The sequence below is a fragment of the Fringilla coelebs genome (genome assembly GCF_963513975.1).
Source record: "Fringilla coelebs genome assembly, chromosome: 3".
NCBI classification, from domain to species: domain Eukaryota; kingdom Metazoa; phylum Chordata; class Aves; order Passeriformes; family Fringillidae; genus Fringilla; species Fringilla coelebs.
In genome coordinates, this window is record NC_140030.1 from 105,415,726 (window position 1) to 105,429,182 (window position 13,457).

At 52.5% G+C, this 13,457-nt stretch overlaps 2 protein-coding genes across 4 annotated transcripts; both read left to right on the forward strand.

The window, feature by feature from the left end:
- Window positions 1–930: 930 nt before the first annotated feature.
- NPAS4 (neuronal PAS domain protein 4) lies at window positions 931–3,063 on the forward strand (the record flags this gene model as incomplete). The annotated part of the gene is made up of 6 exons (XM_084202666.1): window positions 931–1,031; window positions 1,572–1,738; window positions 1,837–1,973; window positions 2,150–2,255; window positions 2,397–2,643; window positions 2,778–3,063. 6 exons carry the CDS (start codon window positions 931–933, stop codon window positions 2,947–2,949), a joined length of 930 nt encoding a protein of 309 aa, XP_084058792.1. The 3' UTR covers window positions 2,950–3,063.
- Window positions 3,064–3,396: 333 nt separating this feature from the next.
- On the forward strand, window positions 3,397–13,190 carry RRP36 (ribosomal RNA processing 36). 3 transcript variants are annotated; one of them, XR_014616026.1, is made up of 8 exons: window positions 3,397–4,467; window positions 7,565–7,703; window positions 10,450–10,516; window positions 11,282–11,386; window positions 11,509–11,583; window positions 11,681–11,798; window positions 12,034–12,776; window positions 12,862–13,190. XR_014616026.1 is itself a non-coding variant. In XM_084202355.1 (7 exons), the coding sequence occupies exons 1-7, from the start codon at window positions 4,290–4,292 to the stop codon at window positions 12,171–12,173; spliced, it is 822 nt and encodes a 273-aa protein (XP_084058481.1). In that variant the 5' UTR covers window positions 3,397–4,289; the 3' UTR covers window positions 12,174–13,190. The 3 variants fall into 3 exon arrangements, 1 of the variants encoding a protein (XP_084058481.1); XR_014616027.1 differs by having other exon boundaries at window positions 12,034–12,604; window positions 12,696–13,190; XM_084202355.1 differs by having other exon boundaries at window positions 12,034–13,190.
- The last annotated feature ends 267 nt before the right edge of the window (window positions 13,191–13,457 follow it).

Below are 13,457 nucleotides of genomic sequence, written 5' to 3' on the forward strand. Positions count from 1 at the left end.
ACTCTCTCAAGCTGTGAAATAAATGGTGGAGTTTTTTTGCTGTGCACTTAAGCACCAAGCCTACTCTCCTTGCAGCGTGCCAGGCACTAGGAAATGCCCCCTGAGCACCCAGAGTCCCTGTGCTGTGTTGTGTGGTGCTGAGCACAGAGGCTCCTCAATTCTGTCCATGAATGGCTGTTACTGGGAGGAATCTCCCTCTCTGGGGCAGTGAGTGGAGACAATAGGCCCCAGAAAGGCTCAGCACTCCATGCCACTGCTTCCAGGAAAGCAAACCTTTCTTCTCCTCTGGGAAGAAAAGGAGGTCATCAGGGAGAAGCTCATCACTGACACCCCACTCCTTTTAAAGGGTTCTCTTGGGTTCACGGGTGCTGTGGCTCTAACCTGCCTCTGCCAGGAACCTACTGCAGGCCTGGGCATGGCACACTGCTCACTACCTTGGGCCTGGTGTCTCCAGTGTATTTTCTTGGCTTATCAGCTCCTTCTCCCAGCACCCAGGTCAGTCATCAGTGATGCTGGAGAGCAGCTCCCAGTCAGGCAGACTTGACACAGGATGTCCTGCAGGGCTGGCAGGAGCTGGGCAGATGTGTGCCCCACAGGGAGATCCCTGCTGCCTTTGTCACTGCCCCCTCCTGAGCGGCAGGTTTGCTTTAAAGACCCTGGCTTCCTTTTATTACTTCCCCTCTCAAATTTCAACTAGTTGCAAGGGCTATTTTTAGCAGCCTGCCTTCTAAAAATAGCCCTGAGCTGTTTGGAGTTGCGTCACAAGAGGTAATTCTCCCCGTGAGTGGCTTGGCCTCTGCACCCCAGGAGGCTACAAAAGGAGGCCAGGAGCAGCAGGGTCAGCAGGTTCAGCCACAGCCGGAGGCGAAGGAGGCAGTGGTTCCCTGCCAGCGGTTCCCTGCCAGCTCCAGCCATTCCAGCCCCAGCAGCATGACCATCTTCTGCAGCCACTGCCACCGGCCACTGCAGGCAGAGATGAGCTGCCTGCCCGCGAGGGCCAAGCAGGCGCCCAGTGCCCCGCGGCCATTCAGGTGAGCTCTCTCCCACCTCCTGCCCTCCCTCAGGGCTGGGATGGCCTCCCAGAACCCCGGGATAGGTGGTGTAGGCTCTGATGGCCCTTGCAAGGTGCTGACACCAGCCTGGGACAGCGGGACTGCCAGCCAGTGCATGGGGAAGAGATGCAGGAATTTGGAGGGGCAGAGGTATTTTAGGTGGTTTAGGAGGAAAGGCATATTGTACTGGGCTGGGGTGTACATTCCAGCACTGGATGTACTTTCCATCCTGGTGGGGAGGTTGTGTCACATGGGCTCCCCACCAAAGCACAGGTCATTGTCCAACCTGGTGCCCAGCAGGAGAGGCACCAGCCATACCAGCAGCATGAGCCCCTGGGTAGGCTTGAGTATAGACATGCCCGTGCCCACCAGGCTTGCTCTCCTAGAGGGAGCAGCTGGCACGGGTGCTGAGCATCTCCACTCCATATCCCCGAGCTAGCAATTCTTCCCACAATGACAGGCAGGGAATACTGTCCCTTCCCCTCCCTGGGCACATGTCCCAGATGGTTGGCTTTGCAGGTCAACCAAGAGCGCTTCCAAGGCTCGCCGAGACCAGATCAATGCGGAGCTGCAGGCGCTGCGCTCCCTGCTGCCCATCTCTGCGCAGGAAAAGGAGCGGCTCTCCTACCTGCACACCATGGCCCTGGTGTGCCTCCGGCTGCGGGGGGCTCAGCTGTTCCCTCCAGGTACCCTCAGCACTGCTGTACTCCACACTCACTTTGCTCTGTGTGGGGCCCTGCCCCTGCCTCATCCAAGACAACACTTCACCCTCATCCCCCTGCAGGCTTGGCTCCTCCTACGGGACCGGCCCTTGGCACAGAACTACTCTCCCTGCTCCCGGGGTTTCTGCTTGTGCTCTCAGCAGACAGCAAGCTGGTCTACATCTCAGAGAATGTGGCTCAGGTCCTGGGCCTCTCCGTGGTAAGGCCTGCTCACTGGGCATTTGTAGTCACTGTCCCTGTACCCATCCTGGTACCTTTATTGCCTGCACAGCACACTGCCCCAGCAGACTCTGGGCTGTGGCTGCAGCAGGCTGTACATTAGCCAGGGCCTGCTGAGACAGGCATAGTCTCTGAGGGCAGCCCTCTCTTTGTCAGGTGGAGCTGCTCGCCCAGGGAGACACGGTCTTTGACATCCTGGATGGGCGAGTGGGAGAGGATGTGCACAAGAAGCTCCTCCTTGCCCAGGAGGAGCCTGGCAGGGGTAAGGAAGGCCTCAGCTGGCATCTCATGGATCTTGCCACCCTGCTCTGGCCCTTGGCTGTGATTCGAGAGCAGGGCCAGCCCTTCTGGGAGCAGAGTGAGGGAGCTCCTGACCCACTCTGAATGGTGCATTTCCCTGCAGAAGTCACTTTTGTCAGCGAGATGCGCACGTCCAAGGCCTTCCGGCAGCAGCACGGCGGCAATCGGGTTGTGGCAGTGTGCGGGCGCTTTGTGGCCCTGCGCTGGCCACCTTCCCCCTCCACCACAGCCTTCCTGGCTCTCTGCACACCCCTTGTGCAGTCACCCACAGATGGTGAAACTGCTTCCCAGGATGACATATTCCAGAGTCTGCATCTGCTCGACATGACGTTCATTGATGTCACGGAGAGGTGAGGGGTGCCTGCTCGCACCACAGCCCCAGCTGTACATCTCAGGCAGCAAGAATCATTTCCCTTCACCAAGCCTGTGTATGGGATGCAGGCTCTGTACAGCACTCAGAACCCACTCCCCTTGTCTTCCCCAGTGTCACCTACCACCTAGGCTACCACCGGGAGGAGCTGGTCGGTCAGTCGTGGTACAGCCTCCTGCACCCTGAGGATGCCCACCTGGCAGCTGCCCAGCACAGGGCCCTGGGTGAGTGTGACACCCAGGAACGTGTGTGCTGTCCCGTGGCTCCATGGTCTGGTTATGCCTGAAATGTGGCTATCCAGGACAGCAGCGGCAAAGCGAATTCAGCCCTCCATGTTGTGACTCCCTGCTCCACAAAGGATGAGGTGGGGAAGTGGTAACATGCCCCATACACTGTCTATAAGTAGTTTCCAAGCTGGGAGTGGGCATCCTGCTTTGCCACGGTATACAGAAGAGGGACAAGCCCACCTGAGCCCCATCTCTTTGGGAGGGCAGGACTGCTACGGACCTGACTCTGCTCTGTGTTGCTTCTGTCCCACTGGGGCCAGACTAGTGACCGGCGGCAGAGCCCACCAGGGCAACCTGCGGGGCTATCCAAGCACCCTGGGGCCATGCCCTGCTGACGGCTCACGCAGTCCCTTCCCTTGCCCGCAGCGCTGGGGGCCGGGACCGGGCCGGCAGCGGGGACCGCCGTGCTGCGAGTGCTGCGCAAGGACCGCACCTGGAGCTGGCTGCGCGTGTGGGCGCGGCGGGACGGCGGCTGCATCACCTGCACCTGCCGCTGCCTCAGGTGAGCGGGATCCCGGGGGTAGGGGGGCTGCATCACCTGCACCTGGAGCTCAGCCAGGGCCCCCCAGGCTGCCGCTTACCCCGTGTCCGCCGCAGGGAGGAGGAGGCGGCCCACCTGCGCGCCCGGCAGCCCCGCGCCGCTGCCCCGCCCGCGGGCCGGGATCTCGGCCGGCTGGCCGAGCAACTCCGCGCCCTGGCCGACAGCCTCTCGCCGCCCGCCGCCGCCGCGCCCTGCCGCTGGCCCCGTCCCGAGGAAGCCGAGGACGATGCCTCTGTCTGCCTTGGGAACTCTCTGCTGCACCCTGCCCAGTTCCTTCGGTTTCCTTTCGAACAGAAAACAGGGTGCAACATTCCAAGCGTGCTCTCACAGGTGTCGAGTGTTCAGAGGTGCTGACATCCCTGCTGGTTCTACCTGTCCCAATGTAACAGGCTTCAGCCTGTAACCACATTTCAGCCTGCTGGTCACTTCTGACAACTGCAGCTGATCCAGTTGGAGGCCATGGCAAACTTTCGTTCCGTACACTTGGTGCTCGTATTAGAAACTTAGTCTGGGCTGCGATAAATCCGGCACCAGGACGGCTCAGTCCAGCAGCGCAAAGGGATCCACATCTTGCACTCAAAAACACTTACTGACTACTTAGCTGTATATCGCCAGGGCCTTTGTGTACGTGACCCACTCCTCAGAAATGAAGGATTTTTACTTTAAAAAAAAAAAAAAAAAAAAAGACAATAAACGCCGCTCCCCCACGTGACCGCCTCTGCCTGCGCGTGCTCCGCTTCCGGTTCCGCCGGTGCCGCGCGGGCCGTTCCGGGGGCGCGGGGCCGGGTCCCGGGGGCGATGGGGCCGCGCCGTGAGGGGCCGGGACGGGGACGAGCCGCCGTCAGCGTCGCCACAGACAGCGAGGAAGAGGCGGCCGCGGAGCAGCCGCTCGGGAGGCTGGAGCCGGCGGAGGAGAGCTCTGGCTCCAGCGATGAGAGCGACGACGGCGGGAGCGTGGCGGGGGCTGGCGGGAAAGGTGAGGGGGCCCGGCGGGGGCGACTCCGGGAAAGGCGGCAGCCTCAGCTCGGGGCGCGGCTCCCGGCGCTCGCTTGGTGGGAAACGAGCTGCCAAAGAGCTCGGTGGCCTCTCGTGTTCCAATCTCCTGCATCCCCCCCTCGCCTGCCCAGCTGAGCAGCTCAGGATCAGCAGCAGGGTTGGGTGAGAGGTCCCTGAAACAAACACGTGTAGGGGCCTCTTGTCCTCTGTCTCCTTCCCAGTGCGGGGAATCACAGAACCATAAATTGGTTTGCTTGGAAGGAACCTTAAAAATGACCCGGTTAGCTCCACCTGCCCGGCCGTGGCAGGGACGCACCTTGCTCCAGGCCGGGTTGCTGTGGAAGATGTCGCACATCTCGGGGACAATGCTCTGTGCCACTTCAGATGTGCAGGAGCTCGAGAGGCCCTCACGGGACAGCAGAGGGGAAGAAGCAGGCGGTGCACAGCTGTGTGGGCTGTGGGCCAGGGGTGGGGGTTCTCATCCACTGCAGCAAACACAGTGTTCTGTCCTCGTCTCAGAACGATCCAAGTGAGAATGAAAACCTTATAAAAATACAAAAAATGCAACAAAAAGCCCTTGAAGGGAATTGTGAGGGAGTGGGCATTGGTGTTAGCTGCAGGTTACAACATAGCATGTCACAGGTGTGAGGAGTCGCTGGCTGCCTTGTGAAAGAGTCTCCAGGGTGTGTCTGTGGGGGAGGCACGTCTCTGGAGGTGAGCTTTTGGCAGTGGGATTCACAGGTGGGCAGGGTGCCTTGCCATCTGTTGTAGGCATTTTGTTTTCCTCTGGTGAGGAAATGGTGAGCAAAGCTCAGAGAGAGGATCACCAACAGGCACTCTTTCCTTCCCACAGCTGGAAGGAAATGGGAACAGCAGCTTTGCTTTTGCCATCTGTCAGGGCACTCTGTGATCTTGTTTCTGGAGCAGGAGGAGTTATATTGGAGTCCAGCACTGAGTTTGTCTCAGCAGGGAATGACTGGGCAGATATCAGGTATTTCTTTAGGCCATCTGTTCTTGCATCCTGGACACTCTGATGTGCTCTGCAGGTTGTATAGCTCCCTGCAGGTTCAGCTGAGGAAGGCATAAGGTGTTCATGTGCCACAGGAGTCTGTGGGAGGAGAGGAAACACAGGAGGCTGTGCTTGAGAGCAGTAAATGCCCCTGTTATCAGCAGGTAACAGTAGCTTATCAAGAGGTGCAAAAAGAAAGAAACAATCCACAAAATAATGGATGAAGGGGAGAAATGGCAGGAGGGAACATTAAATGGACAACAGAGACAGCAGAGAACAGGTAAGTTATATTCTAAGGGAAAAAAAAGAATGAAAAAATTAAGTCCTCAGGAAAGAATGCAAGGAACAAGGAAAAAAAGCTAATCCTGCCTTTTTAACCAGAACCTTTTCACGCACACGGTTGCCAAATCTGCTGCCCAGCAGTGAATGCCTGCTGGGACCATTCACTTCTGCTCCAGAACAGGCTTCTTTCTTTATAGTGATGTTTTTATCACTGTGAGTGGTTAATTCAATCTCCTAGATATAGGCAGTAGGATGTATTTTGTGGACTGATAGTACCATGTGGAAATCATTTTCCCTATTAGGTTTCAGGTTGTCAGGTTTGGTCTCCTGTGCCAGTGATGAAATACTTTATCATGGAAACTCTGCATGCCTTTGCTTTGTCTGCTTTATACCAAATCTCCTTTTGGCATCATTTTATACAGTGTCTTTGTCTCATTTTCATTGAAGTCTTTGCTATTTAAACAGTATTGTTTTGGAATTTCAGCCAAATGGAATATTGGAGTGCAAGTGATGGTGCCTTGTCTTCATCAAGTGCTGAGAGTATCTTCCACATAATTCCTTCTTTTAATGCTTTATTTGTCCTTTTGAATGTCCTTGTTCAGAATTTGGATGGAGGGAGGTGTTTAGGGGAAGCAGTGCAATGAAATCATGCTGTATTCACATTTCCTTTATCCCTTGTGCAGCAGACTGGATAGTCCCTGTTCCTGTATCCCATCTCAGAGCACTAATGAGTATCATCAGAGCAGAGTTCCTGAACATTCAAAACAAGCAAAATGAAAACATTTACTGAGGCAGCTCTTGGCTGTGCCCATTATGTTTTCTGGATGATGAGAGTAGTTCCTGAAGGTCTTGGTTATTGCCAGGATGAGAGTGCTTGGGATGAGTCCATGCTCTGAGCCAATGTGACTGACCTCATGTTGCTTCCTGAATTTGGCAGAGCACACACAAACCTTGCTCATGGGACAGTGTTTTGTGTTTGTGTGAGAAGGGTTTGGGAGTGAAGGGGCTACAAGAGCAGCCTGGGGGGCCCCTGGTATCCAGCCAAGGTATCACAGACAGGCTGTGATGGTCCCTGCTGGGCCACAGTTGGTGTGTTTTGTATTGCAAAGGCTCAGAAAGACTGTGTGCCTGTCACTGCTCAGAGGTGCTGTGCAGGCAAACGCCACCTGAGTCAGTTTGCCAAGGCTTTCCCTTCCAGAAGGGACACAGTGCAAAGCCCTTCTTGCCCTTACATGACAGTGGAATGAGTATATCCAAGTGCTGACTGAAGAAATGCTTTCAGTTGTTGGTTCTGAACACCTAGAAGTATAAATCTAGAATAAAGAGTATGATAATAGAGATGATAATATTTTTGCATTCTGGTTATAAGAAGCATTAAAGGCTACTGATATTAAGGGATATTAAAGAAACATTAAAGTGGGAAAGTCAGGACTGAGAGGTAACCCCTCAGAATTTGCAGTGCCCAGTGTGGAGCTCGTACTGCTCTTTGTACCAGGTAAAAACTTTGTACTGGTCTTGTGTGTGCTGTTGAGTGGAGAAGCAAAGACACTCTGGGGAGAGGGGGAGGCTGCTCTGTTCTAGCGGTGAAGACTGAAGTGATCAATGGGAGAGGAATCAGAGGCTGAGAGATGAAGTGGTTTCTTCCTGCCATGCATTTGTACAGGGATGGCACCACTATGCTTGTGTCACTGTCTCAAGCTCTGAGGCATTCCTCTTGGTGGAGTTTGGGGGTGAGAAGTGCCTTGAGAAACTGTTCAGTTCAGGTGTGCCCTGTGCTCTCTTCCAGATCAGTCTGACATGTCTTTTGAGGAACTCCTGCGGGTGCAGAGTGATGCAAGGACAAGAGTGAGCAGGAAGGTGCCCAGTGGGAAGAAAACTGCAAAGCCTACCAAAGCTACACTGAAGCAGCAACAAGGCAAAAAGGGGTAAAGAGGCTCTTTTGTGATCAGAAAAACGTGTATGTGTGCTCTCTGCATTCCAGAAACTACACTGCGAGCTCCTCACAGCAGTGATGTTGCCCTGGAGCTGGCATAGATCTCCTTTAATGTACTGGACAATAATGTCTGTCACTATAGTTTCATTTGGGAATGGTCTGGTGCTGTTTTCAGAGCTCTTAATATCCCATTTTCTTCAAATCCCCAGCAGCCAATGTCACTTGACAGTTAAATTGGCACTCAGTGCCTTTATACCCTCTATATTAAGGCACTTGTAACCCTTGGCATGGTGTGCCTCTTAAGCTCTATGACTGTGTCCACTATGACCTGAAATAGTTGCCCTGCTGGTTCCTAAACCCCTTCCAGCTTATCAGTATCTTCTGCCTGGCTCTCACTGGCTGGAGTTACAGTCACAGACAATTGTTCTGGAATTCTATTCATCCTTCTGTTGCTGTCTCATCTGTGGCTTGTCCGTGTTAATTTTCCTTTATTCCCTCTCTACAGTACTCGCCATCACAGACTTTTTCTTGTATTCAACACAACAAAAGCTATCATACCTTTTTACAGTTCTCCACAGGCCCCCACTAGTAACAGCAATACCCTTACCCCTTATTTGCAGTAATTAGATAGTTTTCAGTCCTCAGAGTGGCACCCAGATGATTTGAATGGGTTTCCTCTGTTACACTGGCACTCCCTATCTTATTTCTGAATCTCTGCTCAATGCACAAGCAGAGAACACAAAATACATTTCTCCTGCCATAAAGAGTAAGTTAGGATAATGTTTCTGCTTTACTTTTTACCCGAGACTCTGGGGGATTTTGTGTAGTGCAACGTCTTCTCTCAGAGTCTCTATTTCTACCACACAGTTTGCATAATTTTGCTTTTGTTTAATTCCTCTAATCCTTTAAGTAATGTATTGCTGTAAATCCCACATGCTTTTTCTCTCGTGTTTTTGTTATGGAAGTGAGCTTCTTAAAGAAAGGGCTTCAGGAAAATCCCCTGGCACTGAGCTGGCTTCAGCAATGACTCCAGAGCATTGTGCAGGGTTGTAGCCTCAGAGATGTGAGAATACACTGAACACTGCCCTGAGAGAGATTTGGAAAACTTGTGCCTGTGAGGTTGTGTGTCTTGCTCTTTTCCAGTGTCATTTGTGGCTGGCTGTAGGTGCTCTCAGCAGGTGTTACTGCTCAGCTTCTCTCTATCACCTGTGAAAGGGCATGGAGAGCAGGAGAGGTGCCTAAGGTCTGGAGGGAAGCCCGTGTCATTCCAGTCTTTAGAAAGGGCAGGAAGGGAGGACTTTGGAAACTACAGACCAGTCCTGGCAAGGTGACAGAGCACTTCATTCTGGAGGCTATCTCTAAGCATGTGGAAGAAAAGTTCTTGGGAGTGGTCTGTATGGATTCATCAAGGGGAAATCATGCCTGACCAATCTGGTAGTCTTCTGTGATGGCAGACTGGCTGGGTGGATGAGTGGAGAGCAGTGGATGTTGCATACCCCCTCTTTAGCAAGACTTTTGACACTGACCCCCTTAACATCCTCTTAGGCAAGCTCAGGAAGTGTGGATTAGATGAATGACAGTGAGGTGGATTGAGAACTGGTTGAATGGCAGAGTTCAGAGGGTGATCATCAGTGGCACAGGGTCCATTGGAGGCCTGTCACTGGTGGTGTCCCTGGGGGTCAGTACTGGGTCCAGTATTGTTCAGCTCTTTCATCAGTGACCTGGGTGAAGGGGTAGGGTGTCCCTCAGCAAGTTTGCTGTCAGCATAAAGTTGGGAGGAGTAGCTGGTCCACAGAGGGCTGTGCTGCCATTCCATGAGACCTGGACAAGCTGTCCATGGGCCAGCAGTGCTCTGGGGGACAAGAATGACAAGAGGATCCTGGGCTGCATTAGGAACTGCAGTGCCAGCAGGTCCTGGGAGGTGATCCTGCCCCTCTGCTCAGCTCTGGTAAGGCCAGTCTGGAGTGCTGTGCCCAGTTCTGGGATCCTCAGGACCAGAGAGACGTGGAGCTCCTGGAGAAGGTGGATCCAGTAGAGGGAAAAAAAAAAAGATTAGGGGACCGGAGCATCTCTCCTATGACAACAGGTTGAGGTAGCTGGGACTGTTCAGCCTGGAGAAAAGATGACTGATAGGGGACCTGATCACTGGAAATATGTAAAGGGCAGATGTCAAGAGGATGGGGCCAGACTCTTTTCAGCGGCATCCAGTGACAGGACAAGGGGCAATACTGAAACACAGGGAGTTTCACCTGAATATGAGGAAAAACTTCACTGTGGGGGTGACTGAGCACTGGAACAAGTGCTTAGTTAGGTTGTGGAGTCTCCTTCTCTGGAGATATTTTAAACCTACCTGGATGCAATCCTGTGCAATCTGCTCTAGGTACTCTGCTTTAGGAAAGGTTCCTTCTACCCCCAGCCATTCTGTGACTTCATGAGAGGAATAATCAGTACAACACATTTATTGATGCAGGTGGTGGGTTTTCACTTAATAACAGTGGAGCTGTTCCAGGTTCTTTATAGGGTTGTTTTAACCACATATTGATATATTTGGTTGTTGTAGCCTTCTGTGGCTTTTGACTGAGCCACCTCTTTGCTTTCTATATCACGGTAAGGATTGAGCTGGGAGAATCTCTTGTGCAGTAGCGTTCTTCTGAGGGTCCAAATGACCTCCCAGCATATTAGCTTGGGCCTCATTCTGACATTTGCTCCTCTTAAATACATTTTTTGCTTGTTTTCAGACCATTGGAGATGTCAGCCAAGAAGCCTGTACCTTTCCTGCGACAAGTGGTCCCTGTTAGGAAGAAGGTGGGTGCTGCCCCTTCTCAGTTCAGGACTTGCCTTAGTGCTGCTGACAGGGCACAAACTTGGGAATGGGGCTGCTGGAAATGGCACAGGCTACTTCTACAGGACCGGGCTGGACCATTGGGGACTACAGTTACAGTGTTTCCCTGGGGAGAACATGTGGTGGGTTGGAGCAGCTGCAGGTTAACTTGAGAGTTTGTGACCCAGATGTTTCTAGAAGGTGCAATGACAGCCACCAATGACAGTTCCACTGCAAACCATGGTCATTGTTCAGTACTAATCCCAGAAGTTCAGATGTCCATCTACTTTCCTGTCTGAATGTAACTTTTGACTTATTATTGCTGGATCATTGGAATATGGTCATTTCCACAGTTAGAGGCCTCTTTTTGTCCCACCCTTTTTGCATGACCTGACCCAGTTAATCTGTGAAAATCTACATAGGTATGAGTTCCCAAATCCCCCACCTTGACAACACATATGCAGCCAGCTCTTGGTCTGGGAGTTGCAGGTGTTTGACAGCAGCACTCCTGCTGTTATTCTTGGATATTCCTGGGTGGCAGACTGGCACATGGAGATGCCTGTTGCATGATGAACTTGATGCAGGCATGACTTTGGGGATGCCACCTCGATGTTTCCCAACTGCAGATATTTCAGTGGTGGGAGCATAACATTGCTAGGGGAAAAAAAAATGGCTCATACATGAAGGAAGAGTCAGCAGGCTGTTAACAGGGTAACACTGGCTACAGCTCTTGCCTTCCCTGCTGACAGGTCCAGAGAGACCCTCGATTTGATGACCTGTCTGGAGAGTATAAGCCTGAAATATTTATGAAGACATACAGCTTCCTGGACAGCATCAAGAAGCAGGAGAAGGAGGTGATGCTCTGTGCCTGTCCTTGCCTGGAAGAATGTTGCTTGGCAGGGGCTACTTCTTCAAAGGCTTTTCACAGTGGAGGTGACAGGCAGGCAGTCATGCAGCTTTCTGCTCTCTTCTTCAGATGGTTCAGAAGCAGCTGAAGAAATGCCGGAACATGGAACAGAAGGAGAAACTTCAGCGGCTCCTGAACCGTATGGTGAGTTCAGTGAGCATCTCTCTGGGAAGCACTGGGAGAGAGGATGTGTCACCTGAGGTCTGCCTCAGTGCTGACACAGGCCATCCTTTTTATACAGAAACAGCAGGAACAGGCACAGAAAAAACAGCAGAAGTTGAGAGAGAGAGAGCTGTCTTTGAAAAGACAACAGAGGGAATTGGCCAAGCAGGGAAAGAAACCTTTCTTCCTAAAGAAATGTAAGTACTTGGAGTGAGCATGCTGCAGGAAGATCCAGGGGGAGTACTGCTGACAGGAATTCAAGCACTGGGAGCAAGGTGTCCATACTATTCCACACAGCTGTGGAGGAGTTGTTCTAGTGCTGCTACTAAGGGAGAAGCTAAGCCTGGACCAGGGAGGGAGAAGTGAGAAGGGGCTGCTCTGTAGAGATGTTTTGGCCTTCAGTTTAAAACTTGACTTCCCTCTCCTCTGCAGCTGAGAAGCGGAAATTGGAGCTAGCTGAGAAGTATGCAGAGCTGAAGAGGAGTGGAAAGCTGGAGAGCTTCCTGAACAAGAAGAGGAAGAGGAATGCCATCAAAGACAAGCGCCATCTGCCCTCACAAAAGAACTTGTGACTGGACAGTCATGCTGTTGTCTAGCACTGGCTCATTCTGCCTTGGCCAGGCCTGGAGGATGGTTATCCCTCTTCCCAGAATCTGCCTTCCACTGTACAGTGATGCTGTAAGGCAGCAGAGCAGGCGCTGAACTGAAGGAACTACTTTTTTTTTTGTAGGTGAAGTATCTGCTTTGCTTGTGGTTGAGATCATGCTTGGGTGGTGACAAGTGTGTCATGCAGATGCTGATGGTGATGACAGCTGTCTTTGCCCTTGCACCTGCTCATTTCTAACTCCAGCAAGGAAAGCGTGAGTCCTTCCCTACACTGCTGGCTCTACTCCAGGTTCTTTCAGACTTCCACTGAGGCAGAAAAGGATGTGGGAAAATCCCTGCTCAGAGCAGCAACCCTGACTTCAGATCAGGTTGCCCAGGGCTGCTGTGGTGGGATCTGGTAATGTCTAAGGACAGATGCCTTCACCTCTCTTGGCCTCTGCTCTGCTGCTTCATGTTCTCAAGATGGAACTTTTTGTTCCCTCATCCAGGAAACCTGCCTGATGTTAGTCCACAATCATTGTCTTCTCAGTGAAGTGCCTGGCTCTGTCTTCTCAGCAGCTCTGTCACAGGTCTGAGGGCTGGGTGGGAAAGAGGTGCTGTAAGGTCTCCCCAAAGTCTTTTCTTCCTAAGGGCAAATGAATCCTGTTTCCTCAGCCTTTCCTAGCAGTGCTCCAGCCTCCTGACACCTTTCATATACTCAGCTGGAGTCAGCCCAGACAACCAACAGTTATCTTTTGGTGGCCCAGCATGGATCAGGATCTGGAAGTAGTCTCACAAGAGATGAGTAAAGGTGAGAGGATCACTCCCTGTGGGCTGCTCCTGGTGATGCAGATCTAGGTGTGGCTGGCCTTCCTCATACATGGGGTATGCTGTGACTGCTCAGCTATTGCTGCTTGGGATCTCTCCTTCAGAGCAGCTTGGTTTCCCAGGGTCATCTCCACAGGGTTATTAGTGCTTCAAGAAACTGATCCTGTATGGAATAAAGTACCTGTTTTCCTTTTTTCCCACTGTCAGTGTTACAGTCAAAAGTGTTTAACCTTAGGGGAGTCAGGTGCCTCTCTCCAATATCCCACCAGCTCTCTTGCTTCTCCTTGTTCCTTTTTCCCCTGTCTGCCATGGCTGTGCTGACAAGAGGATGGCTCAGATAACCCCAGTGTGACAGATCAGAATGTGCTGGGAGAGTGTCTGGGCACAGCTGTGCTGTGTGGGTGGCCACAGGTGTTTGGGGCCTGGGGACAGGCCTTGCTGGG

Excerpts from the sequence above, each read along its gene's own strand:
- RRP36 (XM_084202355.1), top strand. The coding sequence starts at position 4,290 with ATGGGGCCGCGCCGTGAGGGGCCGGGACGGGGACGAGCCGCCGTCAGC. Across the intron at positions 10,517-11,281 it reads TGGTCCCTGTTAGGAAGAAG|GTCCAGAGAGACCCTCGATT; the intron begins GTGGGTGCTGCC and ends CCCTGCTGACAG. Across the intron at positions 11,584-11,680 it reads AGCGGCTCCTGAACCGTATG|AAACAGCAGGAACAGGCACA; the intron begins GTGAGTTCAGTG and ends CTTTTTATACAG.